Below are 27098 nucleotides of genomic sequence, written 5' to 3' on the forward strand. Positions count from 1 at the left end.
AACACTTTTGACTAAGACCTAGTGCCTGAAGGCTCGATAGAAGATTATTAGCTATGGGATTTAACTGATCCTCTAGATGTATATTAAAATCCCCCAATGCTGTGAAATTTGCCATCGTCACTACCCGTTCTGCGGCCGTATCAATGAGTTTAGGGATGAATTGTTTTAATGTCTCCGGAGGCCGATAGACCAATAGGCCGGAGAGGGTATTGATAGGTGAGAATTCAATTGAAAAGAACAGACTTTCACAGTCATCAAGTGATGAGGGTAACAATCGGCATTTGTAAATGTTCTTGTAAATAATTACTAGGCCTCCACCTCTACCCGACCCACGATCCATTCTACAAATTCTATATCCCACGGGAAGGGATCGGATGATATCAGGATCATTCCCCGTTTGCAACCACGTTTCCGTCAAAAACAGAGCATCCAATTTATGTTCATCAATTAACAATGCTATTTCAGTACAGTGTTTTGGGAGCAATCTGCAGTTCAAGAGAGCCATACTATGTAGTGTGGTAACTGAGGGGTCTCGGTCCAAATGATCTGATGACAAAGTGCAGGTGACAGTGGCGGCAATATAAAGGTGGTTTAGCGGGATTTAGAGTATGACTACATTCTGTTTTGCCTCTAGGCCTCAGCCCATATAGAGTAGATGAGCTATATTTTATGGGGCTTCTCGTGCGAAGACCAGGGTTTGTGGCCCCTGGGCCCAACCGGGCTGACGGGCATGCCTTTGGCGCGCCCACCGCGCGCCCGGTGGGGGGGGGGGGGGGGGGGAGTATTGCTCATATACAGGCAGGGGTGGGAGTGGCCGGATGACTAAAGCGGCAACCACGGGCTTCTCCCAAGATGGCGGCCAACCTCGCTCTTCCCCGCTACAGCACCTACTCAGCTGCACGGGTGAGTAAGATCGAGTGAGGAGGAGCGCGAGGAGGTAAGCGCACAGCAAGTAAAGTTTGAAAACAATACACAAGTTTTAAAATTACAAGTAAGTGGTGCTCCCGGCTTCCGCCTCAGGAGTTCTGTGGGCGGTTCTGTCAATTCTGCGCGCGAGACTAAGAGCACGTCTTAAATGCAGGCAGGGGTGGGAGTGGCCGGACGACTAGAGCGGCAACCCCGGGCTTCTCCCAAGATGGCGGCCAACCTCGCTCTTCCCCGCTACAGCCCCAACTCGGCTGCACGGGTGAGTAAGATCGAGTGAGGAGGAGCGCGAGGAGGTAAGCGCACAGCAAGTAAAGTTTAAAAACAATACACAAGTTTTAAAATTACAAGTAAGTGGTGCTCCCGGCTTCCACCTCAGGAGTTCTGTGTGCGGTTCTGTCAATCACTGTGAGACACTGACATGGAGTTTGGCGAAAGGCCATGGCCTGAACTCACTGTGTAGTATGGGCAGGAGTCAAATAATATTATTAAAAAACCAAAGGCATTCACTTAGAATATTTGGTAGGATGGACATTAATGTTAGCTACTATAATCATAAACCAATGTATGTTATTGAAAAACGGGACATTTTGTTTATGATTCATTGAGTTACATGCTATGGCAAAGCCAATAGGTTTGATGTTGTAAGATGACAATTGAAATACAAATTTATCTTCTGCATTGCATAAGAATTAAAAAAAAAAAGGATTGATTATATAATGCATGGATGAGATAAAAATGAAACGTGTGGCATACTTTAAGGGTATAAAATAGTCCTTGTACTTTTCACTAGAGGCACAAGGACACATTCACGCAGCCAAAAAAGAAGGTGATAATACAATAAACCTATGGATATATACGCAAAGTGATTGACCATGTTTCAAGCCAATGGAGGAGGGCTCCTAAGCCAAAGAAGCCAGTGGCTGGAGGAGGCCTTTAGATTATGTATAGAGTAAAATGAGTTGCATATGAATGGCTTAAGCACCACTACATAAAACTACATAAAAATTAAATCTGCCAGGTTTAACTGCACATCCATAATACTCACAAAGCACTTCCTGTGACCTCATACATGTCAAAACAAATTAAATCGGTGATCTCAGGGGTAATAAGATCTACAACATTACTGATGTTATTCATTATATACACTTTTAAAGTCTGTAGTTCTAATGACAATTAATAGGCGTCCTTGGTTGGCGTGAAAACTTGAGGCTGCAGTATAACAGATGATTACATTTAATTAGATATGGTTGAAAAGGTGTAGTTGCTGTGGCCACACACAACTGTTGCATAATGAGGCCATGCCCGCTTCAGAAAATACCTTCTATTGATTCAAAAGTGTCTCTGTATTCCCAGGTGGTGATGTCACATGCTTCAAATAGAGTGATGCATTTCCTTTATGTGGGAAAATAACCGCCATGTCTAGAGGCAAATCTAGCTTGTCCTTACAATGTAGTCTTAGATTTGATAACAAGCAATGTTCTATCCAAGTTGTAACGTTATTGATAAAGGCATTAAGTCACTGGAACTGCAGCCTTTCCAATGCATGTCATTAATGTGAAGAAATCTTTTGACTTAAAGACAGGTATTCACTAGCAAAGGCGCTGCATGCAGCCGTATACATTCATGCTATATCATATGTGATGGCACATTAATGATGTCATATATGGTAATGTGTGAGGTACTATCACAATGATCATTCTGACGCATTGTAGTATTATGTGCGCGTTGTTGCAAGCGCGTTATCGGAGGGCGTATGGTCGAGTTTGCTGCTGACCAGAACTAGAGTATGCCAGTGCTGTTTTAGACATTGCATTGGAACCACAACGTCCCTCCGCTTTACATTTTCAAAAAGCTTTTATAACATATGTTGGCTTGCGATCTTCGTATACACCAACAATCTGCTTTTAACAGTTCTTTCTTAATATACAAATTCATACAAGATAATCACAACATGTTTATTTGTACTATTTACCTTAAGCAGATCCTGTGACATCAAAGGCAGCACTATGTTTACTCCGTATAAAACTACATCTGCTGCAGACACAGACCTGTTTGCAGTTTGGCTGGGTTCATGCCCTCTGAAAACTTCATCTGCAAATAGATTTTAAAAAAGATTAACCAAATGAATCGTCCGATATATTTATTTATGGTAAAGATTTTACAATTGACATATTTATGCTATTCAGAGTAAATAATTTTCAAAACGCACACAGTATATCTAGAAATACACTGAGTTCAGCAAAAAAAAAGGTGACAGAATAAATGCATGTGTTTTAGTTGTCGCATCACTCCTTTCTTAAATTGGGTTTCAGGTGATACATTTAATCTACTTAAAGTAAAGAAGACAGACTCTGAAAGACAAGAAAAAGTTAGCTTTAACGTAACAAAATCTGTTTTTCCAAACAAAAAAGCGTATCAGGTGTAACAGAAAAAGACATGTTCTGTAAGAATGATTCTTTATGTATGAACATGTTAAGGCTCTTGCTGGGCTTGGGACTGTCAAATATGTCCCAAAGTGTGATGCAGGAGATAAATATATTGGAAAGATGACATCTTAGTCTATCTGTGGCCTTGCGATAGGTATTAATTCACTCTTGATACCATGCACCAAAGAGGAATATGCCACATCTGGCAAAGAGAAATCGGAGTCAAGCTGGTAATAAAGAATCTACAGAGAAACCAGTATCCATCCATCTCAATCACAGTTACAGAAAGAATACTTTTTTCCTAATAGGTACTATTGCTTCTGCAGATTTTTTACATTTAAAAATATGCCTAGGAATATCAACCACATCTGGGCAGAGAAACAGCATTTTCACAAATGATACCTCCACTGCAGCGCCATGATGAAGAAAATACACTTAAAAAAACAAAAAACAAAAAAAAAAAGACCAAAGTAATGCCTTACTGATCTGGAAAGGAGCGCCAATTACAAGCCTTTGATGCTCTATTCTTACTACTGCAAGCAATAATACTGATAAAATCTTCAGGGTAGGGTTGGTTTCTGCTTCCTGCCTTGCACTGTGACCTAGTTCAAGTGAAGTGCACAGAGATATTTGACTGTTTGGGTATCGCTAGACGACAAGCTATAAATATTCTGGTAATCCATACTAACAACACATTAATTAAACATCCCTCGGAAGGATGGTATCCTCCCCTTCGAGACCCTGCAGGAGCGGTATCAGATGCATGGGAGCGAGCGGTTCCGTTATCTTCAGGTTAGACATGCGCTGCTGGCCAACATCCCCACTGGCGGGGTGCCTCCGGAGGCCTCCCCGCTGGAGGATAGGGTACTCGATGGCCACCTCCCGACAAAAGCGATTTCCTTGATTTATAAGAAACTAGTCAACCATGCTGAGGATCCACTGGTGGCCCTGAGGGATCAGTGGACGGCCGACGGGTCGTAGCCGTTCAGATGAGGCTTCGCCTGGTTCAATTAAAGATTCTACACCACTGTTATGTGACTAGTACTCGGTTGGTGCGAATGGGATTGGCTGTGAGTGGAGAGTGCAGGAGAGGGTGTGGTGAGATGGGAACCTTCTTTCATGTTTTGTGGGAGTGCACCCATGTTCAAGGGTATTGGTCAGCTATTCATGCCAAGGTTCGGGAGGTGTGGGGAGTGGGATTTGAGTTGGAAGCGAGGCGTTGTATCCTGAATGTTTGGGATCCGACCGATCTTACGTCTCATGGAAAGGTGTGGGCAACGCTGGCATGTAGTATTGCGAAGCGTAATATAGCTCAGCTGTGGGGGGCAGTTCAGCCACCGACGGTTGGGAAATGGATGGATGATTTGGATTGGTGCATGTTCAGAGAGCGGGCTATGTATGTGGCAAGGGGTAGACCCAAGAAATGGGGAAATATCTGGGGGCCCTGGAATGCCTATAGGGGCGACATATGTACTCCCCCCGACGTCAACGGATGATTCAGAAGTGTTGGAAGGTCCTTGAACCCGAATGTCACAATTATAGTTGATTCTTTTCATGTCTTAGGAGGATGTTCACAGATTTATTGTACAGCTTGGCGACTCAGTGCATTTACTGTAAGTGTATTATTTTTATGTGTTTAATACAAAGAGTTAAAAACAAAATCAAACATCCCTCTCAGTTCATTTAATATTTATCCACTCTTCGTATGTGATAGCTCAAAGCTCTTTAGGGATGAAATCTATTGCATCTTTTACCCTGCCGTTGACAGACTAGGATGCGGAAAAACCTAGGAATGACTGTCGGGCATCCAACCTATACCTGTATGCTACACACAGATCTCAGCAGTGACATTTATTCAGCTCAGCTATCTTCATTAGAATACACTGAGCTTGAGAAAATTGAGAACTGATCACTGGAACAAATTACTGTTTTCCCCAGATCATTCAATAATTATCTGAAGAATATATGGGGTAACTTATTTGGAAAAAACTGCAGCTCACTCCTGGGTGATCCCAAGGTGACATCTAAGCGGATTTCAAGATTGGAATGGACGATGCATTGGTCCACAGGAAGATTCATCCAATACGCCAATATCAGAAAAAAATCCCAAGTTGGCATTTGAGAGAGCACCTTCAAATAGTGACATCAGAGATTTTTCAAACGATAAACTATGTAAATTCCTGTACACATATGCAGCCGCTATGTGGCGAGTAAATCCTCTGTGAGGAAACTAATTTATAAAGCATTTACTAAACACCACCAGTTGTGACCTTTTCCTGTTATAGGTACTTTGTGCTGCAGGTGTAACATTAGGAGTGGGGATCTTATCCTCTCCCTAGCCTGAGGCTATGTTGACATGACGGTAGGTTTCTAGGTATGTATCAGATGACGCATCTAAACAGCATCAATGTAATTGTATAAATCGTGCATGTCTCTACTCTCAGTCTAAATAACTATACACAATCACTCAAGCATTATGGAAATACGTGCATGTGCAATAATTACCAAACCTCTATACATTTACACTGTCTACAGAAATAGCAAAAAGTTAATTGAAAATTACTCTTCGTGCTACTCTATCACTTGAAATGTTAATAAACAGTTTTGTCAATGTAAATTAACAGTTTCAATTGACTTTTACAGGCTTTTAACGGACTAGTTTGAAAATCCTAAACCATCAATTGAAACATTACTAATTGCTTACAAAAACACAAATAGTCTTGTGCCCAACATGGCATACGATTCTAAAAATATGCATCAGCACAGTATGAAAAACGTTTAAATTGTGGTGTTAAACACGGACAATAATTGTACAGACTCAGAAGCGGGAACGCACCCAGATTATGGAAAGATAAAAAAGCAGTTGTAAATCAATGTGCTTATTTTTAGTCAGTTGTAGTTTTATTGAGGGGAGGGGTAGAAGAAGCATTATGTCAAAAGGTTGAAAAGTGAAGGCTTTAGGCTATGAAAGGGAAAGTTCACAGCAGCCACACAGAAGAAAGGATCAGAATCAACAGATTTTCCTACTCATCCGAGTGCTGCCATTCTTTAGTGACACTTCTGGAGAGAGAATTGTTAATCCGCCCAGATCTGGAAGCAACTGTACTCGTAATCTTTGTAAAGATCTCAGTCCACAAAGATGAGACGGCTCTCTTTGTAAATGGAAAATGCCCCAAACTCTTTCTGGAAGAGGTAAGAAACATAACAGTATTACATCTGAGTCCCATTGTTAAAAAGTTTCTTGCTCAGGATGGATTATTCTAGGATGATGGCAATAGCCTATGGCCTAAAGCGGAAAGCCTTGTACAGACCTTAGAGGAGTAACATCTTAATGGGCACCTTGCCTTTACTATCCAATTCATAATATAAGAGACCACTGCATTAAATCTAATTTCAAACTGGCGATGATCATGGCCAAAAAGCTTGTGACTACTTAAGGTGCTGGTGTTATGCAGAGATAAACTGGAATTTCAAATGCTGCCTGCCTATCACAGACCCAGGGAAGTACTTGTGCAATGGAATGATCATAATGAGAGTACAGGCATTCTGTAAATTCAAGGAAACCATCCAATATATTGAACTAGTATGATTCTGCCAATGAAGCCATTCCAATGTTTTATTAAAAATGATTAAGACCTCAGACATTTTACAATGATTTCATTTAGACCCTTTCCTTTAATGCAGAAGCACATGTAAATACAATATCACTTTCTGCTGTAGAAAGTCTACCATTTTTTTCCAAGGTTTTTGAAGTTTCCTGCATCAACAATTCTTTTAATATTTCCTCTGGAACTTTGTTGACTTGAGACGAATCTGGTAGTCATGAAAAGAGGATTCCTTTTCACCAAACTGTGTAAGCGACTTTTAAAAGGTTATTACTTTCCACTGCAAGTAACAGCACCCTACCAGCCCTTCACATGCATCAGCTTTATTAATTGCATGTTTTCTATTGTATTATAATACATTTGTACAGCGTCAACCTAGTGACATTAACTACAGACCACTTCACATAAAATGGGTGTAGGAAATTACCTCTATTGGTATGCTCACCCACCAGGTTTTTCGACGGATGCTGCTAGCTTTTCAACTCTGTACTGCACTGGCCCCGGCACATGTGTTCTGCCCACAAAGTATGTGCACAATTGGGGGGTACCTGATTAGCTCCTTTAAATTTCACAGAACTCCCTCATATATGGTATATGAGGTATCCAGGGCTAGTAAGTCAAATGTCACTAGTGGACTGCAACACTTAATTGTGCCACAACTGAAAAGACAAGGTGAAAACGTGACTAGTCATGCAGCTTTAAACCTACCATATCGACACAGCAAAATAAACCTTTTTGCCAGATCAAAAACCTTAATTTTTATTATTAATAAGCCACTTCCTAGGGAATTCTGGGTCACCCACCAGACAGAGGGTTTAATATTAAAAAGAAGGGCTGGTTCCGTTTGTTATTAACAAGCCCTGACAGTGCAAACAAAAAATTGCTGTTTTCACTCTAGCACAGCTAGTGATCCCATTGGGTCCACCAAAGATATTACGCCACAGTATCAAATTACTTGTTACATTAAAACATATTCATTGCTGAGATCGGATTTAAGGTACCTTCTAATAAGAAAATCACCACTTTGTTGCCAGACCGCTCGGCAGCCTTTTCTATCTGTCTGCAGAAGTTATCTCCGGAGACTACTTGCTGCTCCCCTGTTAGGGAGTGCGAGACACTCTCAGGAATAGGGAACAAAAAGAATAACTGAAGGAAAGAGGCGTGACCTCCTCCAGCAGGATGACTACCGGGCGGTGGCCACAGAATGCCTAGCTTAAAAGAGGCTACAGCCTCAGTGAAGGAAATGGTGATCACACAATTGCTTGCCCGCTCCTCTGTGTATGTAGGCATGAGGGATGCAGGCTGGAATCTCCAGAGGGGGTGGGGGTAGTAAGGGGGGGGGGGGGAAGGCGTGAACCCGTTCAGAAGGAGTGGTTCATTATCATGACCTGCCAGTGGTGTCCCCAACTCCATGAGACCCGTGGCTGCTGGTCCTCATGCAAGAAAAAGGACACTCACACTCTCAGGAGCCATGCCGCCAAACTCAAAGACGAGAGGTTGGGGTGCAACATCTGCCCCCCCGAACTTCGTGAGAAGGTCCGGCCTGCATGGCAGCCGTATGTGAGGAAGGAGAGACCGGTGAAGTAGGTCCGTGAACCACCACTGCCTGGGCCATTCCGGGGGAATCAGGATCATCCGCGCCCTGGACCGGGACAGCTTGATGAGCACCGTCGGAATCAGGGGAATGGGTGGAAAAGATTACAGAAAGCTGTTCGACCAGTTGATCCATAACGCATTCCCCAGCGTCCCCGGCTGGTAGTACCTGGAGGCGAAGTCTCGGCATTTGCTGTTTTCGGCGGTGGCGAACAGATCTACGTCTGGAGTCCCCCACCTTGCGAAGACTTCTCCTAGTACTTCGTTGTTTATGACCCATTCGTGGTTTTCCTGAATCAGTCTGCTCAGTGCGTCTGCCTGAACATTCTGCACACCTTGTAGATGGGTGGCCGTTATCGTCAGTCCTCTGGCCAGGAGCCAGTGCCAGATCACCTGCGCCTCCTGTGACAGAGTGCGCGAGCTCGACCCCCCCTGCTTGTTGAGGTAATACATCGTGGTGGTATTGTCCGTCTGAACAAGAAGAGAGTTGGTCCGGAAGGACGGATGAAAGGCCTATAATGCCAAGTGAACAGCTCTGAGTTCCAGGAAATTGATGTGGTACGTGGACTCCGTCGGGGACCACGTCCCTTGAATCTGTAAGTCTCCGGAGTGCGCCCCCCCAGCCGTGGAGTGACGCATCCGTCACGATAGTCTGCGTGGGAATGTCCTTGTGGAAGCGGACCCCTCTGAGGAGATTCTCCGCTGAACACCACCACTTCAGAGACTGAAGAGCATGCAGAGACAGTCGTATCTTGTCGTCCCAAGATCCTTTCCTCTGATCCCACTGATCCTCCAAGCACTCTTGCAATGGTCTCATGTGCAGCCGTGCGTGTGGCGTGACGAAGATACCAGAGGCCATCGACCCCAGTAGAGAAGACACTGTCCTCACTGTTGTAGATGGAGCAGTCATAAGAGCCTGAGCCTTCCGAAGGAGTGATAATCGTCTCTCCTCCGAAGGAGACATGCTTGCCGGCAGCGTATTGATGGAGGCTCCCAAGTACTGTATGCACTGGACTGGAGTCGGGACAGACTTGGACATGTTGATGTGCAACCCCAGCTTGTTCAAGAGAACGCACATCTTCCGGAAGTGCGCTTGAGCTTCCGAGAAGGAGGAGGCCTTGATCAACCAATCGTCCAGGTACGGGTAGACAAACACCTTGTTCTTCCTTAGGTGTGCAGCTACCACTGCCATGCACTTCGAGAATGTTCTGGGCGCAGACTTCAGCCCGAATGGCAGTACTGTGTACTGATAATGATTGGCGCCGACTTGGAATCGCAGGAACTTCCTGTGTTTGTGTGCAATGGGCACATGGAAGTACGCATCCTGTAGGTCTATAGCACATAGCCAGTCTCCCTGTTGCAGCTGAGGATAAATCTGATGCAACGACAGCATGCAAAACTTCTCTCTGCGAATCCACTTGTTTGCTTGTCACAAATCCAGAATGGGCCTGAACTCGTTCTTGTCCTTCTTGCGAACCAGAAAGAACCGGGAGTACAGACCTCTTCCTCTTTTAACAGCGGTACGTCTTCTATCGCCCTTTTCCTTAACAGGATATCTGCCTCTGCCTGGAGCTCGCGCAGTTGAAACTGCGAGCAGACCAGTGGAATCGATGGAGGCGGGCTGGTGAAACGAAGACTGTATCCATTGCAAACAATATTCAGCACCCACTTGTCCTGAGTAATTTTTCTCCACTCTGCCAGAAAAAATTGAACGCTTCCCCCCACCGGAGCGGGTAACGGATGTAGGGGAAGTAACCGCTCAGTGTCGAGACCCGGTGGCGCCTTTGTTCGCTGTAGAGGACTGCTGGCCTCCTCTACCCTTCTGGCGCTTCTGGAAGGGCCTCCGGAACTGCTGCTGTTGTTGCTGCTGCTGTCCCGAAGCCTGCCCTCGCCCTCTGCCCTGTGCCCCGAACCGTCTCTGGAACGGGCGGTAGGCCTTCTTTTCTTTGGGCTTCTCCAACCCAACCGCCGTCAGGGTTTCGGCCTCTGCTTTCATGCGGGCCATCTCATCGTCCGCATGCTTGCCGAACAGGGTTTCCCCCGAGAAGGGCAGATTGGCCACCCTCTGCTGAGCCTCCGGCTTGAGTGATGTGAGCCTTAGCCAAGCATGGCGCCGTTGGTTGATCCCATGACAGTATCCATGGGCCGCCAAAAGAGAAACATCAGCAGCCGTGCTGATGACCTGGTTCGATACCAGCATCCCCTCCTTCAGGATCTCCTGAAAATCCTCCTTCTTTTCTCATGGAAGGAGTTCCGTGAACTGCTGGAGGGATTTCCCCCAGGGCACGATCATACCGCCCTAGAAGAGCCGCATCGCTAGACGTCTTCATGGCCGTAGATGCCGTCCCACAGGCCTTCCTGCCAGCGGAATCAATCCATCGGCTCTCCTTATCAGGAGGCACGGTAGAAGACTGGGAGGTAGAATGTTGTTTCCTGGCCACCGTCACTATGACAGAATCCGGAATCGGATCCATCCGCATAAAAGCCGGGTCTGAATCCGGGGCCCTGTATTTCTTAAGGAGCCGGGAGGGAGCGGCCTTCGTCGCTGCTGGTGTGAGGAACAGCTCCTCCGCAGGCTCCACCAATCCTGGCACCAGCGGTAGCAAAGGGCGAGACAAATGTTTCTTATGAAGCGTCTCAAAAATCACGGACGTCATGGGTGTCGGAGCCGTCACCGTGATTCCCAATTTTGCTGCACCCCTCAGGAGAACATCCTGGAATGTGCTGATGTCGTCCACCGGAGACACTCTCGTCCCTGATGATTCCGACAAAGTCGGTGAATAGGTCCTGGTCCTGGAAGAGTCCGTGCGGGACCGTCGCCTCCCATGGCGCCGTCTTGACCTAGTGGAGGATCTGTGACGACTCCTCGATCTCCCTCTCTGTCCGGAGCGTGATCGCGACCTCCTTGGCTTTGGTCGATCTGCCGGTTCCACCGGGGCAGGTGACTTTGGCTTGGCTGGGGCCCTCGGCCGAGGGGTCCCCTTGGGAGGAGTCGGATTTCTGGGCAGTGAGACCGACCTCGGAGGAATCGGAGGCGGCTTGTCTGCCGGCAGCTGAGGTTGAGGTAGAGGTTGAGGACGCGGTGGAAGTGGCGGAGGCGGAGTGGGAGCACGCGGAGGAAGCCCCCTTGGCAAGGGAGGAGGAAGCTTAACTGACTCCGTTGGTGAGTCTCCCTTAGGCACCTGGCGCCTGCTAGACTGACTCCTGGCGCCAGAACTCCTTCCGCGCCTTCTGGGCGTCGAAGAACGGCGACCAGACGGCGAGCGTTGGCCCCTAGACGACGAGCGACTTGTTCTCCACGGCGACCGTCTCTTCCTCGACGGCGAATGCCTTCGCCTCGACGGCGATCTTCTCCTAGACGTCAAGGATCCCCTCGACGACGACCTTCTCCTCTTCGCCGACGGAGAACGGCTGTGTCGCCTCGACGGCGAGCGCAGACGTCGGGCCTCTCTATGTCGATTACTCGACGACGAAATCGTCACCGGAGATCTCGACGGCGGTCTGTTCAGTTCCCTCGACGCCGAACGTTGACACCGCTTCGACCCGGAGCTCCGGGGAGACGGGGAACAGACTGCAGCCATCCCTCTCGACGCCGTAGTCGGTGCAATCGACACAGACGGAGAATGGGGACGCTTGCTGGTCTTCCTGCCCCTGGGGAGCCCCCCAGAGGCCTCAGCATGGGCAGATGAAGCCCCTCCAGACCCACCTTGCGCCTTCAGCCTTCTGTCCTCCAGGCCCTGAAGTCTGATCTTCATTCCATCCCTCAGGGTCCTGCCAGAAAAGCCCTGACAAATGTCACACTCCTCTGGGACATGAGAAGAGGGAAGGCAGATGATACACACCTTGTGTGGCTCCGATTTGGCCTTCTTCCTGGAGCACTCTGGACATTTGTCGAATAATGCAGGCATATTGACAATCAAAGAGTGCACCAAAAGACAAACAGGAAGAAAAACCACCAAAGTACTTCAAAAAAGTACTCAAAGAACTTGAAAAAAGTGAAAAATCACCAATAAACCCTTGAAAAGGGAGAGCTCAATGCTCCAGGGACCTGCTTGCAGGAGCCGGAAAAATATAACTGAAAGTAAAAGGGACCTGCAGCGCATTCTGGGATACTGTGAAGATCTGGAAGGTTCTCTTAAAGGCACAGTATCCTGTTCTGAGCCACATAATGGCAGCCTATGGGGCTTGTCTGTCCATTTCTTCCTCTCTATCATTCCAGAGGGTTTTTGCTGTTAAAGCAAGAGAAATCTGGACAGGCTGTGCTGTTTGTGGATTTTTGGTGGAATTTCTAGTTGAAGTACTGGACAGTGTAGCCTGTGGATATAGGCTGCATTTAATTCTCTCTTAAGTGTCTGTGCAGTTCTGCATTTTAGACACCTTAAGAGATTATTTTTGATTGCTCTGGGGTCCACGCACACGGGCGGGACTATTCACTAGATTATGACTATAACAGAGATTCCCCTACTACAGAAGTGCTTCAGGGGCCCGGCACATGGTCAGGACTATTCCGTGCTTACGACTATGAATGGAAATCCCCTGCAAGTGAAGCGTTGTTCACAAGACAAAAATGAAAGGCAGAAAAGAGGACCAAATAACAGGTTAAGAACAATAACCTCAGGAAGAATAGCATTCTCAGGTACAGCCAGGTCCGTCCTAAAGGCATTATAGGCACCCGGGCAAAGCAGTGCACTGGGCCCTGCCTACACAACCACTCGCAGGAATAAAAATGTTTAACGGACAATTAGTGTTAAATTCTGGTCCTATCCTTGTGGGGCACACAGGCAACTGCCCAGCGTGCCCATGCAGCACTGGGTACAGCAAAGGTGAACATAGAGCCAGGACAAACCTGTGTCCAGCCTGTAAGAAACAGAACAGAAGACATGCCCCTCAACTTAGGTGTAATCCAATGTGCAGTTTAACAGTCACATGAATTGCATACCTACATCATGGTGTCTGTGCAAGTCCAGTGAGAAACAAGAAGAGTGTAGTTTCTTACACGGATATCCACTATCTTTGTAGGCTTGGCCAGTGTACAAGGTGTGGACGTGTACTAGGTGAAAACGATTCAAAAGGGGGTGGTGATGGACAGAGTATCTGAATTAAGCAGAACACTCCTACCCAGTCAAAAGATCAGGGCTTGATCCATCACCGTTTTTTAGCTCACTGCACCATCCCAGTTCAGAACCTGGCTACATGCAAATTAGTCTGACCCTGGCCCAGTGCATCATGGGAACAGGGCAGACCAAACTACCAAGCCAATTCTTTACTGGAAAGGAAACAAGCTTCCGGGGACCGGTTTCTGGCATTACAGCCGTCTTCGGCCCGGCTTGCTTGAATCCTGATGGTGCAGTGAGCAAGGGACTCACATCTGAGCATACCCTTCCACACTTGTGGTGGCCAAAACGATTCAAAAGGGGGTGGTGATGGACAGAGTATCTGAATTAAGCAGAACACTCCTACCCAGTCAAAAGATCAGGGCTTGATCCATCACCGTTTTTTAGCTCACTGCACCATCCCAGTTCAGAACCTGGCTACATGCAAATTAGTCTGACCCTGGCCCAGTGCATCATGGGAACAGGACAGACCAAACTACCAAGCCAATTCTTTACTGGAAAGGAAACAAGCTTCCGGGGACCGGTTTCTGGCATTACAGCCGTCTTCGGCCCGGCTTGCTTGAATCCTGATGGTGCAGTGAGCAAGGGACTCACATCTGAGCATACCCTTCCACACTTGTGGTGGCCAAAACGATTCAAAAGGGGGTAGTTTGGTCTGCCCTGTTCCCATGATGCACTGGGCCAGGGACAGACTAATTTGCATTTAGCCAGGTTCTGAACTGGGATGGTGCAGTGAGCTAAACAAGCATTGGAAATGCAATAGGTCTCGCAGCATTAGAGTTAGTGCTTTTAGAATTGTTTATGGGTTTTTTTTGTAAATCTTTAGCATTTTTGTTTCCTGTAGCCAATGCTAAAGAATTACAAATAAAAAAAGCCATAAACAATTCTAAAAGCTCTAACTCAAATGCTCCAAGACCTATTGCACTGTGTGAGGGTGAGGGGTTGAGGGTGAGTGAGGGTGAGGGTGGGTGAGGGTGAGTGAGGGTGAGTGAGGGTGAGTGAGGGGTTGAGGGTGAGTGAGGGGTTGAGGGTGAGTGAGGGGTTGAGGGTGAGTGAGGGGTTGAGGGTGAGTGAGGGGTTGAGGGTGAGTGAGGGGTTGAGGGTGAGTGAGAGTGAGGGTGAGTGAGGGTGAGGGTGAGTGAGGGTGAGTGTGAGTTAGGGTGAGGGGTTGAGGGTGGGTGAGGGTGAGGGTGAGGGGTTGAGGGTGAGTGAGGATGAGTGAGGGTGAGTGAGGGGTTGAGGGTGAGTGAGGGTGAGTGAGGGTGAGTGAGATTGAGTGAGAGTGAGGGTGAGTGAGGGTGGGTGAGGGGTTGAGGGTGAGGGGTTGAGGGTGAGGGGTTGAGGGTGAGTGAGTGAGGGTGAGGGGTTGAGGGTGAGTGAGTTGAGGGTGAGTGAGGGTGAGGGGTTGAGGGTGAGGGGTTGAGGGTGAGGGGTTGAGGGTGAGGGGGTGAGGGTGAGGGGGTGAGGGTGAGGGGTTGAGGGTGAGGGGGTGAGGGGTTGAGGGGGTGAGGGTGAGGGGTTGAGGGTGAGTGAGTGAGGGTGAGTGAGGGTGAGGGTGGTGGCCCGATGGGAGAGAGCAGCCAGGATGGGAGAGAGTGTGAGAGAAATGGCAGGATGAGAGAGAGATGGCAGGATGGGAGAGAGAGATGTCAGGAAGGGAGAGAGATGGCAGGATGGGAGAGAGAGATGGCCGGATGGGAGAGAGTGTGAGAGAAATGTCAGGATGTGAGAGAGATGTCAGGATGTGAGAGAGATGGCAGGATAGGAGGATAGGCGAGAGGGCGTCAGGCAGACAGAGAGAGAGAGTGGGAGGAGCAGTGACTCTGTTACAGACAGATCGAGGGAAGTAGGGAGAGAGGTGAGGGGAGGGAGAAACGGCGGCCGCGATTACTGACACTTCAGGAGAGAGGGCGCGTGAGGAGAGCTGAGAGTGACAATGTCAACAAAGGACGGGAGGGCATGAAGAAAGGAGACCCCCTTGCAGAGGTGACGGGCAGAGAAGAAGAGACAGCGACTGGTGAAGGGTCATAGACAGAGGGCAATGGGAGAGAAAGGAGTTACTGGCACTGTCCGCGTGTGTCTCGCTGGGTTCTGCTCACCACGTAATGGGCTAGTCTCGCTCAAAGAAGGCTAGTTGAGGACGTAATCGAACACTGAAGCTGTTCCCAATTAGCCAGATAAATATGTTAAATTTAAGATTATGTGCAAGAGTAAGTAGTCTGCAGTAAGTGGGGTGCCAGGCACTGTGTGCCACCTTTGATGGTTTATATGAACCGGGCAAGGAGCACTGCTCAAGTGAGTAGCGCACAGACAACCCACGCCTACACCACCCATGAACAGCGCTTTCCCGACATTTCTTCATAGCAAAGGGGCTTAAACCTGGTTGGTCACTTGTCGTAATAGCCGTGATTCTCAGTAATTGCTGCATTCGCTCAGAGGATTGCTAATAATATCAGACATAATCTGATAGGATAACATGTGTGTGGTTGTGTGCGTGTGTGGTGAGCATCAGAGATTCCCCTCAGACATTCCCCTCACACTTGGCACCAATTCTGATTAGGGATGTGCCCACCTTTGTTTACCACAGAGTAAGGTCGTTTGACCCTAGATATCAAGTTGGTCAGTGTCAAAAAGCTGTTCAGTATATGGGAGTTGTTTGTTACGCCCGTTTCCGAGATTCAGGCCTGACCTTTAAATGAGTGGCGACTTCGTGTAAGGCGAAGTGACCATTAATTATTCGTAATGCAGTAGTTGCGGTCTTCCCCCCTCCTTACATGTATAGAAAACGGCTGGATGCCCTGCGAACAAAGACACCGTGTGGTGGCCCATAGGCGGGTGAAGTTAAAGCCGAAAAGCAACCAATCACATGATGTTTTGTGGCAGCGTCACACTGGTAGTCGTTTTTGGCGCATTAAAGAAGGCGGCTTCGGTTCCACAGCTCCCCGCGCAGCCCTGCAGTGCACGGCACACCAGAGCGCGGGACGCCTGGTTTCTGCTGTCAGCTTTTGTCGCAGTATTGTATAGCTGCGCTGCCACGAAGGGGGAAAAACACGAATCTCTTCAGAGTGGCGTGTGTGCGCGCCGGCGCCGCAGGTCCCCAGGCCTTCTCCGTGTGACTGCTTAACCGTAAAACATGTAGTGTCAGAGGCCAAGTGCTCGGAGCATGTAAAGGTTTAACAAGCTGTGATGTGGGTCACCGAGCTTGCAGTGACGCCCTGCAGGCCTGTCTTCCACACAGCTGACAATCCCTGTCCCTTCTGTAGCTGAACAACCCTGGCCCTGTCTGCAGTCCTCTACCTGCAGACTCAACCTGTGCATGCCGAGTGCTCTTCAACCAGCGGTGTCCAACCTAGGTGCAGAGGCTGCATCCATGCCAGAGCCAGAGCGGGTAAAATAAACAAGACGGAGGGAAGAGAGGGGAGGGGGGAGGAGAAATGCGAGGGGCCAGAGCGGGTAAAATAAACAAGACGGAGGGAAGAGAGGGGAGGGGGGAGGAGAAATGCGACACGGCGGGAAGGGGCAGGCAGGATGACTCAGGGGAGGGGGCGGAGCGGGGCAGAGCGGCATGTGGGTGTGAAGAAGCCGGGCCTTTGAAGTGAAGCTAAGCTTCACTTCAAAGGTGTCGGAGGAATGCGGGCGGCTGTGCACGCGCTTTTAAGCTCAATGCACATGCGCATTGAGCTTAAAAGTCACGGGCACTGCAAGGAATCGCCACGATTCCTTGCAAGTTAGATAAAGAGTCGATGAGCCCCTATAGTCTCGCTTGCTCGATGCGCATGCGCATCGACAGGCGAGACCTAAAAACGGTGATGGATCAAGCCCTGATCTGTTGACTGGGTAGGAGTGTTCTGATTAACTCAGATACTCTGTCCATCACCACCCCTTTTTTGTAATTAGTGTACTAGGTGAGGCAGGAATAAATAGTAGCACACTATGTTCAGGGACACAACTCCTGTGTCAAAAATACAGGAGGGAACGCAACACACATTGGAATCTGTTATAAAAGCACAAGCAGAAAGTCCAGAATTTGGGTGGAAAACTGGTGCAGTTTTCTCATTGTATATACTAAGTGTAGAATGAAGAAATCTGTATCCTCTTGCTAAATATGAGCCCCTAGTCAAAACAAATCGACTGGGTGGATGTCTCAATGCCCTAAATATTTATCACTGGCACAATGCAGTATTCTGGAGGTTGTACATTTGAATCTCAGCAAGGTAGGGTTAGCCGTCCATCCCCCCATGGCGGGTAAGTGGAGTATTATAAATTATGTAATATTAACATCTGACATTGACAGATGTGCAGTATTCACAGATATTTAAAATCATATCAGAATTATAAGAGAGAACCAGAAAATGATCTACGTCCAGCTACCTGGGGGCACTGCATTAGCTTACTTCTGCTGACTGGAGTTTAGCTGTTACAGTTCTTATCTCTCATTTCTTCACTGTAAAGAAGCAAGTTGAATTGCTGAAAGCCCTAAAGATTGAGTCTTATGAAAAATTACTGAGCTGAATTTGTCCAACAGGTGGTGCTTTGCATCTTCAACTCAGTTTCCCCTTTAAAAGTCTTGTCTGTAATCCGCTGAAGCTTGGATTGCTCCAACTCTCTGGCTGACCCACCTCCGCTGGGGCTTTACTTATTCGCTTTGTATAACACTTCCCCATTGTGGAGAACACCTATGTAATGCATTAATACACTACTGATGCAGCACTAGCCCTGCATGCTATCAGTACTGACCTGGAACCCATTATCCATGTTCTGGTTGTATCATTTTTTTTTATTACCTTTTTACCTTGTTCTTCCATATGACGACCCGTTGTGTTATAGACTATCTTTTACAGTATCATGCTAATAATAGTCAACAATGTGTTTGATGAATCTTGCTCCCTGTAATTGACCTAGGCAATCTGTACTCCTTGTTCGCCACCTATGTTGCAATGTCTGTAGTGACACAGTCGTGTCCTGCCTTGCTGTTATGTAAAATTTCAATAGAGATGTTGAGCAAAAAATGTCAAGTCCACCCCTTGGAGGAAAGGAAAAAAAAGGCAGACAAATGTAAGTATGCATGTCTTCTTGTTTTTATTGCATCATCAATAACCAAAGCTAGATGAATTGTGTGCTTACACGATTTATCGATATCTACCACAACAATACTGTAGGGCAAGAGGGTCAAGACATGGAGTATACCCTCGACTAATATATGAACACAGATCCCCCTGGCCAAAAGTGCGCTAGCACTGTGAGTGGCCATGTCAGTGGGAGCGGAAGTCCATTTTTTCTTTAAGACTGAAGCCCTCACCTACTCAGATATGGCACGCTTGATCAGAACAACCTCCATAGGCTGGCTTCGAGGTTGGTTACAACCTCCCCCAGACGGAAGCTTTTTTTAGAAGATGTGATAGTAGGAATCATATGAAAGTGGACTGGGTGAGGTATTACAGAAGTGCAGAGGGGAGATATGCAAGAAAGGAAGTGAGGTTAAAATTGCCTCTTAGTCGCCCTGAAGTTTATTGTTAACCCCACAGGGTAGAGTTAAAAGACAACTGGGAGTACCAGTTTACAAGAAGAGAGTGGTCAAATGTTTCTGTCTGTCATAGGAAGGTGCAATGGTATTAAGTAGGACCATTGCATCTCTGCTAATGTGTGACAAAATCAGCAATAAAGGGAATTTTGTGATACAACACCACATACAATTGTTTGGTGAGGTTATGCCGGGATTCTTTTTACAAATAAAAGTGACATGGCAGTTATTTACACAGTGCGTAACAAAGTAATAGTGATCAACGTGCAAGATGTGTGTACTACTGTGAATTCACACTGCACACATGTTCTACTGAGTATAACTCAGGCTTAATATGTAGGAGTAAAGTTGTACAGATTATTGCCTCAATTCACCCTTCCACCTGGCACATGAACACCTAATGTATACCAGCAAACAATGCATCAAGGTGAATAAAAAAACTCCATTAAGTTGATAATTTTCAATGGAAATCATATTGTAAGATCAAAACAGCTAAGAATGACAGTGGAACCACTACCAGAGATCGCACCTATCCAGATATTCCCAATATATTTACATCAAAAGCAAGCAAAGTTTTTGATCAAGCCCATGACATTGAGTGAGTATCGGAGCGGTGTAGGCAAGATACTGGCGCAAATCTTGGTGTCATTTTGGGATAATATGATATGATGCAGGAAGCTAACTGGATAAGAAGCTCCAGAGCCGTGGACAGACGTTTAAACATCAGAATCCTATAGTTCAAATGTCCTGGGCTTATGGGTTTGGAGGAGAAGCTCTAAGCACACTGTGTCGTGGATAACTCTGTGAAAGAGTGTGACTTAAAAATGTCCATGACCGCGCAGTAATTATTCCACCGGAGCTAGATCATCTATTAATAAGAAATCAAACCTCATTGTGACAACTGTGAAACTGACCCTGAAGACTTTTTGCCTGTCTTGGATTTAGCATGCTATGTATGCCGTGACACATCCATAGCCATCTTAAAAGATTGACAGCCTCAAAGATTTAATGACATAGCGGAATTGGCATTCGATTGACCAATGCACCCTTGCATACCCAGACCTGGTCACTATCAAAGACTCATGTTTTCTGGTATAGACGGTCTCCTGATGAAGGCAGTAGTGCCGAATCGCGCGTAGTGATGTCATCTACCGCTTACCCCCGTCAAAATTGCCAAGTTTCCAAGATAAAACAATGATTGTTTGTATGATGACTATATTGTCCTCTGTGAATGTATATTGGAGATGTATTTATCTATTTTTGACAAATAGTGTGGTTACCCCTGGTTTGTATGTAACAATCCTAGAATATTTAACTTTGGTTATTATAAAGCTTGCTACAGTTTCTTTACCCACATAGTTTGTCCCCGTGAGTTGCAAGCTTATTGCATTGTAGGGGTCCCCTTTTTCTAAAAATAAAGAATGTGACTTCGGCAGGTTTGCAGTATCCTGAAGGTGGTCTGTAAAAGGTTTCATTAGCCAAGCATCAGGTTACTGGAAGTGTGCTACCCCAGGCCTCCTTAGTTGGGACTGCCATCACCTCTCTGAACACCCAAGGGGCACTGGTGAGGCTAAAAGTAAGCATGGCAAACAAAGTGCTGGTGACCTTGAACCCCAGGTAGAGCCTGTGGTCCTGCAGGACGGGGTGTGAAAAAAACATCTTGCAGGTAGTACACCACTTTCCAGCCTCGAGGGCAGAAAGCATCTCAGCTAAAGTGACCATCTCGAATCGGTTTTTGCGCAGGAAAGACTGAGAGGTTGAACGCCAGGAATAGGACACCCTTCTTCAACACCAGGAAGTAAAGGGTATGACACCAGTCACAACTTTCAATTCTGAAACCCTCTCTACAGCTCCTTTGACCAGGAATGGCAGGGAGCAACCCCACTGGACAATCTGCTGAACCCATTTGTCAGATTTGATATTTTACCACTTCCTGAGGAAGTGGCTATTCCTGCTGCCTACCGGGCAGCTGGGTGGCTGAGGGCACAATAAAAGGGTTTTGCAGTTGTTGATAGAGGGACAGAAGAGTGGGCAGAATGCTGCCTCTAAAGAAAGGCCAGGTCGTTATCTACCAGACCCACAGCACAATCTTGAAAGGGCTGGGAAACCGGTTGTGCAGATGGTGGGGACTGGCGCAGTCTATATGAAAGACCATCCACATATACCTTAAAAAAGTATAGAGTGCTGTGGGGAATGTCAGAATGGAGCTAAAAGTCTCAGAGAACATGCTGTGGCTCGCCTTTCTTTAAAGTTCTCTAGGGCAGAGTCCTCCTTTTCTTTAAACAGGCAGGAGCTGTCAAAAGGCATGTCCATTAAAGACACGTGGCAGTTCTCAGAGAAGCCCGTGGACCTCAACCAAATCCATGGATGGCATCGAACTAGACAACTGTGGTGTCCAGGCCAGAGTGGATGACTAATTTGGCAGTAACTAAACCATCTTTTTTTTTAAAAGAAAATATTATACCCCAGGTGAAACATTCAGTACAACAAGACTAGTAAGCAAGAACAGCGGGGTCACACAGTGTAAAAAACACAGGAGGACAAACATTATATTGGAATATCTCTTTGTAGAGTAAGTAAAGTGCTACGTGTCAATATATACAAAAAAATATCCTATGGCTGATTGGATCAGTAAGTGAAATCTACATAAGCTTATAACTTCACTACAGTGAAAAACTGGAATTCATACATATTTGATATACATCCATATTAATCGTATCTTCAAATTACATTAATCAGACTCCCGTTTATAGTTCCAATTCTTGGTCAGATCTGCACCCTGAGACCCAATTTGTGACTGGAGACCAAATCCTCTCACTCCAGCTTTTCTTCTTATGGCCTTTAATTTTTTTTTAACTAACCTCCAGAATATAGATTGCCATGAATCCAGACCACCATATTGCCAATCTCAGGGGTTTGGGTTTTAGCCAATCCGAGGCAATACAAAGTCGTGCTACTGCTGTAGCAATAAAGATCAAATACATTTCTTTCCTAACTGTCGCGTTCTCTACGACCTCTCAGTCATAAAATCATCAGTGAAGAAAAGGGACAAATACGTCCTTAAGAAATATAATTTTTAAAAGCCTCTATTACTTTAATAAAAGAGAATAGCTTAGGACATGGAAAGATCTGGGCCAGCAGCCTTCCCTATAGCTAAAGATTTTATAGCTTGAAAGAGATTTCCTCCAAAGATAATCGGAGAGCTCAGAGCTGCCTGATCATATTTACTTAGGGCATCTCTTTCTAAACCCTGATTAAATGTGCTATATCCTTGTTTTGGAGTTTCTATGTCCTCTCCGTACAGAGATTAATAAATTTCTCTGAGAACTTCAACAATTTCTATTGGGGTGTCAACAATGCCCCCCCCGGACTCTTTAATGGCCATTATTCCTCTCCCAACTTTCTTCTGTATGATCTCTTTAGCTAGCAATCTAACTGTAGTCTCCCCGTATTCATAACATTCCGTCCAATAAGTAGTATACTTTGCTGCAAATTCATTACTAAAATATTGGTTAATTTTAGTTTTCCACATATAATTTTCCGGTTTCTCTCTCTTTTAATATCATGGCCCTTTATTAACCCCTTAGTCATTTTCACTTCTGCCAACTACATTTGCCTAAGCAGCTCCTGAATCGCCCCCACTTTACTTATCCAAATGCAATCCAAAGCTTAGTGTCTGTCCTTTAACTCACTCACCCCATACATAGTCGGCTTCCTACAACATCGCAAGAGCTAAGCATCACAGAATTCGAGAAATTACAATGAAAGGAAAGCATAAATTAAAGATGTATTGTGCATCCCTCACCATGCACGTTTGCCAATATAAAAGCCAGTAGTAAAACATACCTTAATGTAAGCGAGTTCCATGAACAAGGGTTTAAAGTTGAAAATAATACTGTACCACACTTTTGTCGTGCACACCATGACCATTAAGCTTGCTTTCGGATGTGTGAAGTTTTTAGACATGTGTAGAAATGCTGGCATGCCTGCCTACAATCTAGGTGAACATTTTGTTTGTTTTGTTGGACACCGCCATAATATAAGCAACGCACATTGTAGTAGCGGATTTTATTTTGATGATTTTCAGATACAGGAGATATATAAATAATATGTGAATAGAAAAGAGGCATTTATCGCCATACTGTTTAGTCTTGTTTAAACTTTGTCCTCAAGTGCAATTTAATTTTATAAAAATAAAGAGAAGATTAGCACTCATATACTATAAAAACTCAGGCATAGAAACCAAGCGGGTAGGATAATCATTCTATTCCAAGTCATTCCTTTATAGAGTGAGAGGCAAATAGAGGCTCAATATCCTCTAAAGCCAGAAGGGAAACATGTTATAAAAATTATTCTAGATCAGCTACAATAAAAAGTTATTATAGCACCTTGAAGTTCAACAATGAATACCCCTTTTCTCACCAGTTTTAAAATCTGATGGGTCATATAGAATAGTTTTAAACTATAGAAATTTGAACTTGCACTCCCGTATTTCTGCTTTTCAAAACGCTCATTGCACAGGACTCATAACAAACTTGGTGCGGAAAAACTAGGGTGGCCTGAATAGTGATAAGACTATTCGCACATGGATATAACATCAATTGAAGAAGAAAAAAAAGCAAAATAGTTTACTTTCCTAAGATATTAACGATCTAGCGAGGGTATGGACCTGGCAACAAATTTCGTGCAGAAATGTGCCACCTTACAACCTCCGAATACGTTAAGGAACTTACACGCCCTGATGTGATTTCTTAATTTTGGAAAGACTATTAGACACAGTATGCTGAGCGATGGAAGCCCTTGTATGCTTTGATGGAAAAAAATGTTATTTTACATGAACTCCAAGCAAACATGTTGGAGACAAAATATTTATAAGAAAGTGATAAACCAAAAAAAAATTCTTTCCAATTCCTCGGACTACACAAATATAGTTTACAATGAGGACAGGCAGTTCTGATAACTTACAAAACACATCTGTATTCCACAGCCGAAGCACGCTTCGCTCCCATAGAGACAATTCTTACTGCGGTACAGACTGCAAGACAAAGCCCTTCAGCAGTAAAAGGGTCCCCACAGTTGGGAAGGTCACTCGTGTACAGAGCAGTGAGGTCTTCTAAAAGGCACCATGGTGCTGTTTCATTGGTTGCTGGAGCTCATGTAAACCTGAAAAGGCATAGGAATTTGAGGAAATGCTTCACACTTTGTTGTATTCCTTTGCCAGTAGCTCAGTGGGACTGATGTGGGATACACAGTGAGGTTCCCTGAAGATGGGAGGCATATGGTCCCAGAAAGAAAAATGGGGTTCCACAATAGTTACACAGAGATTTTGGATGGTATATTTGGGGTTTACTGGTTGGCCAGAGAGAGTTGAATCATAATGTGAATGGACAATGTGTCGGGGGGATGGTACATTAATCATTGTAACGCTATGCAGTCAATGCACAATTAACACAGCTTTTTAGGTGGTGTCTGGATCCTTTGACAAAAGCAATGGTTGTTTACCTGCAGGACTGAACCTGAAACAAACTGTGTGCTTCCAACTGGGTGCTCATACAGAGAATGCTATCAGACAAGGAAATAGGCGGCCTCTCTGACTTTGGCAACTCCATTCTGGGAGACTTAGTTACTGTTTCTGGGAGATTTCGGTATTGTTTCTATGTCTTCAGAAACAAAATTGGGCTTTTCCAATCCTCCTTCGTCAGCTCACAATTGACTGATGAAGGCCATCTGGATTTTGATACATCTAAGAGTGACATATTCACAATTGTGTAACATTAAAAGAGTTTTGGATTGGTTTTCCTTTGGCCAGATCTCAATCTCTGTCTCTTAAAGCAAGTAAGTAATCCTGGCTATCAGTTTTAAATGACGATGGATAAATCTTGGAAGGGATGATGTTAATATTAACAAACTATCTTTAACAACAAATCTGTTTTAGCCAATCCACCAAGATCATTAAACGTTGTGTGATTAAGTACAAGAAGACAAGCAAAATTGGCTCACCAATGACTCCGAATCCGATCTGGTTCAGGCCATCCCTCCTGGGTACCAGATAACACGCCTGGATCGTAGAACTGGGAAGGGAGGGGGTCTAGCTATTATTTTTCGGGACACTTTTCAGTGCCGTAGCTCTTGTCACCCTATTCCGAACTGTGAAAGCGTATCATTTGTTATAGAATGAATATGCTACTTACCAGTATGCATCTGTTCTTGGCATGTAGGGCTGCTAACATTCATATCTGTAGCATAGATCGCCGCCTAGTGTTGGGTCCGGATGATTGCACATTGTTGTCCTGGAAGAGTCTTCGAAGTATCACGAGATAGGTGGCTCCTCCCATGGACTACAGTGCGCATGGGCATCGACTCCATCCCCAGATTGTTTTTAGCCATTGTGGCAAAGATGGAGTTTAACAGTGAAAGTGATGGCCATGCTAGAGATAAAATGTAAGAAAAGTCTGCAGCCGCTACGGGCGCCGGGGAGGAGGGCGGAATGTTAGCAGCCCTACATGCCAAGAACAGATGCATACTGGTAAGTAGCATATTCAGTTCGAGGCATGTGGGCTGCTAAATTCATATCTGTAGCATAGAATACAAAGCAGTCCCTCCATTAACGGCGGCCGCCCGTGCCAGCTGCAGAAGTCTGAAAAAGTGTTTTAAGAACAGCCTGTCCTACAGCTGCTTGCTGTTTGGAATGCACATCTACACAGTAATGTTTGGTAAACGTATGTGGTGTAGACCATGTGGCTGCCCTACAAATGTCTTCCAAAGGAATGTTACCCAGGAATGCCATGAAGGCCCCCAACTTGCGTGTGGAGTGTGCCCTGGGGGGGGACCGTTAAAGTGCGCTTAGCCTTCTGATAGCAAATCTGAATACACTTAACGATCCACCTGGCTATTCCTGCTTTGGAAATGGGGTTGCCTTTGTGCTGGGCTGCGAAGGCAACAAAGAGTTGCTGTGTCTTTCTAAAAGGTTGTGTTCTGTCAATGTAGTACATAAGCGCTCTTTTGACATCAAGCGTATGGAGCATCCTTTCTGCTACCGTTTCTGGGTTGGGAAAGAATGCGGGCAGTTCGATAGTTTGATTGACATGAAACTGCGACACCACCTTAGGGAGAAATTTGGGGTTAGTGCGCAGCACCACCCTGTTTGAATGAATTTGTATAAATGGCTCTTGGATGGTGAGCGCCTGTAGCTCACTAACACGTCTTAAGAGACGTTATGGCAATGAGAAAAGCCACTTTCCATGTGAGGAACTGAAGCTCACATGAATGCAGAGGTTCAAATGGGGGACCCATCAATCTGGTGAGCACCACATTGAGGTTCCACACAGGAGCTGGCGGGGTCCTGGGAGGGATGACCCGCTTCAGCCCTTCCAGGAATGCTTTAATGGCAGGCACCCTGAAGACAGAGAGATGCTGCCTGTTTTGGAGATAAGCCGATATGGCGCATAAGTGTATCCTAATGGAAGCGTATGCTAGATTGCATTTGTAAAGATGCAACAGATAGCAGATGATATTAGGAATGGAGGCATCGAGCGGGTTGATAGCGTGCTCGGTACAGTAGATGACAAACCGCTTCCATTTTGCTGCATAGCAAGCTCTGGTAGTGGGCTTCCTTGCCTCCCGGATGATGTCCATGCATTCAGGGGGCAAATCAAGGTAGCCAAACTCTAAGACCTCAGGAGCCAGATCGCCAGATTGAGCTGCTGCGGATCCGGGTGCTGAATGTCGCCACGGTTCTGCGTCAAGAGCCGGGGTGTGAGGTGCAGTCTTTGATGCGGTACCACGGAGAGTTCGAGGAACGTGGTGTACCACGGTTGTCGCGCCCACGTTGGAGCAACTAGGATGAGCGTCAGCGAGTGTCGCTTGAGCTTTCTTGCCACCAGCGGAATGAGAGGCGCTGGGGGAAAAGCGT

The 27098-nt window shown here is 46.0% G+C and overlaps 1 protein-coding gene across 1 annotated transcript in view; it reads right to left on the reverse strand.

Moving 5' to 3' along the window:
- The window catches only part of XPO4 (exportin 4), a 471754-nt gene that overhangs the window by 22052 nt on the left and 422604 nt on the right, over positions 1–27098 (reverse strand). The window contains exon 19 of the mRNA XM_078657083.1: positions 2900–3018. Within this exon, the coding sequence (XP_078513209.1) occupies positions 2900–3018 (119 nt within the window). The remainder of the gene's footprint in view (positions 1–2899; positions 3019–27098) is intronic.

The sequence above is a fragment of the Lissotriton helveticus genome, chromosome 8 (assembly GCF_964261635.1).
Source record: "Lissotriton helveticus chromosome 8, aLisHel1.1, whole genome shotgun sequence".
NCBI classification, from domain to species: domain Eukaryota; kingdom Metazoa; phylum Chordata; class Amphibia; order Caudata; family Salamandridae; genus Lissotriton; species Lissotriton helveticus.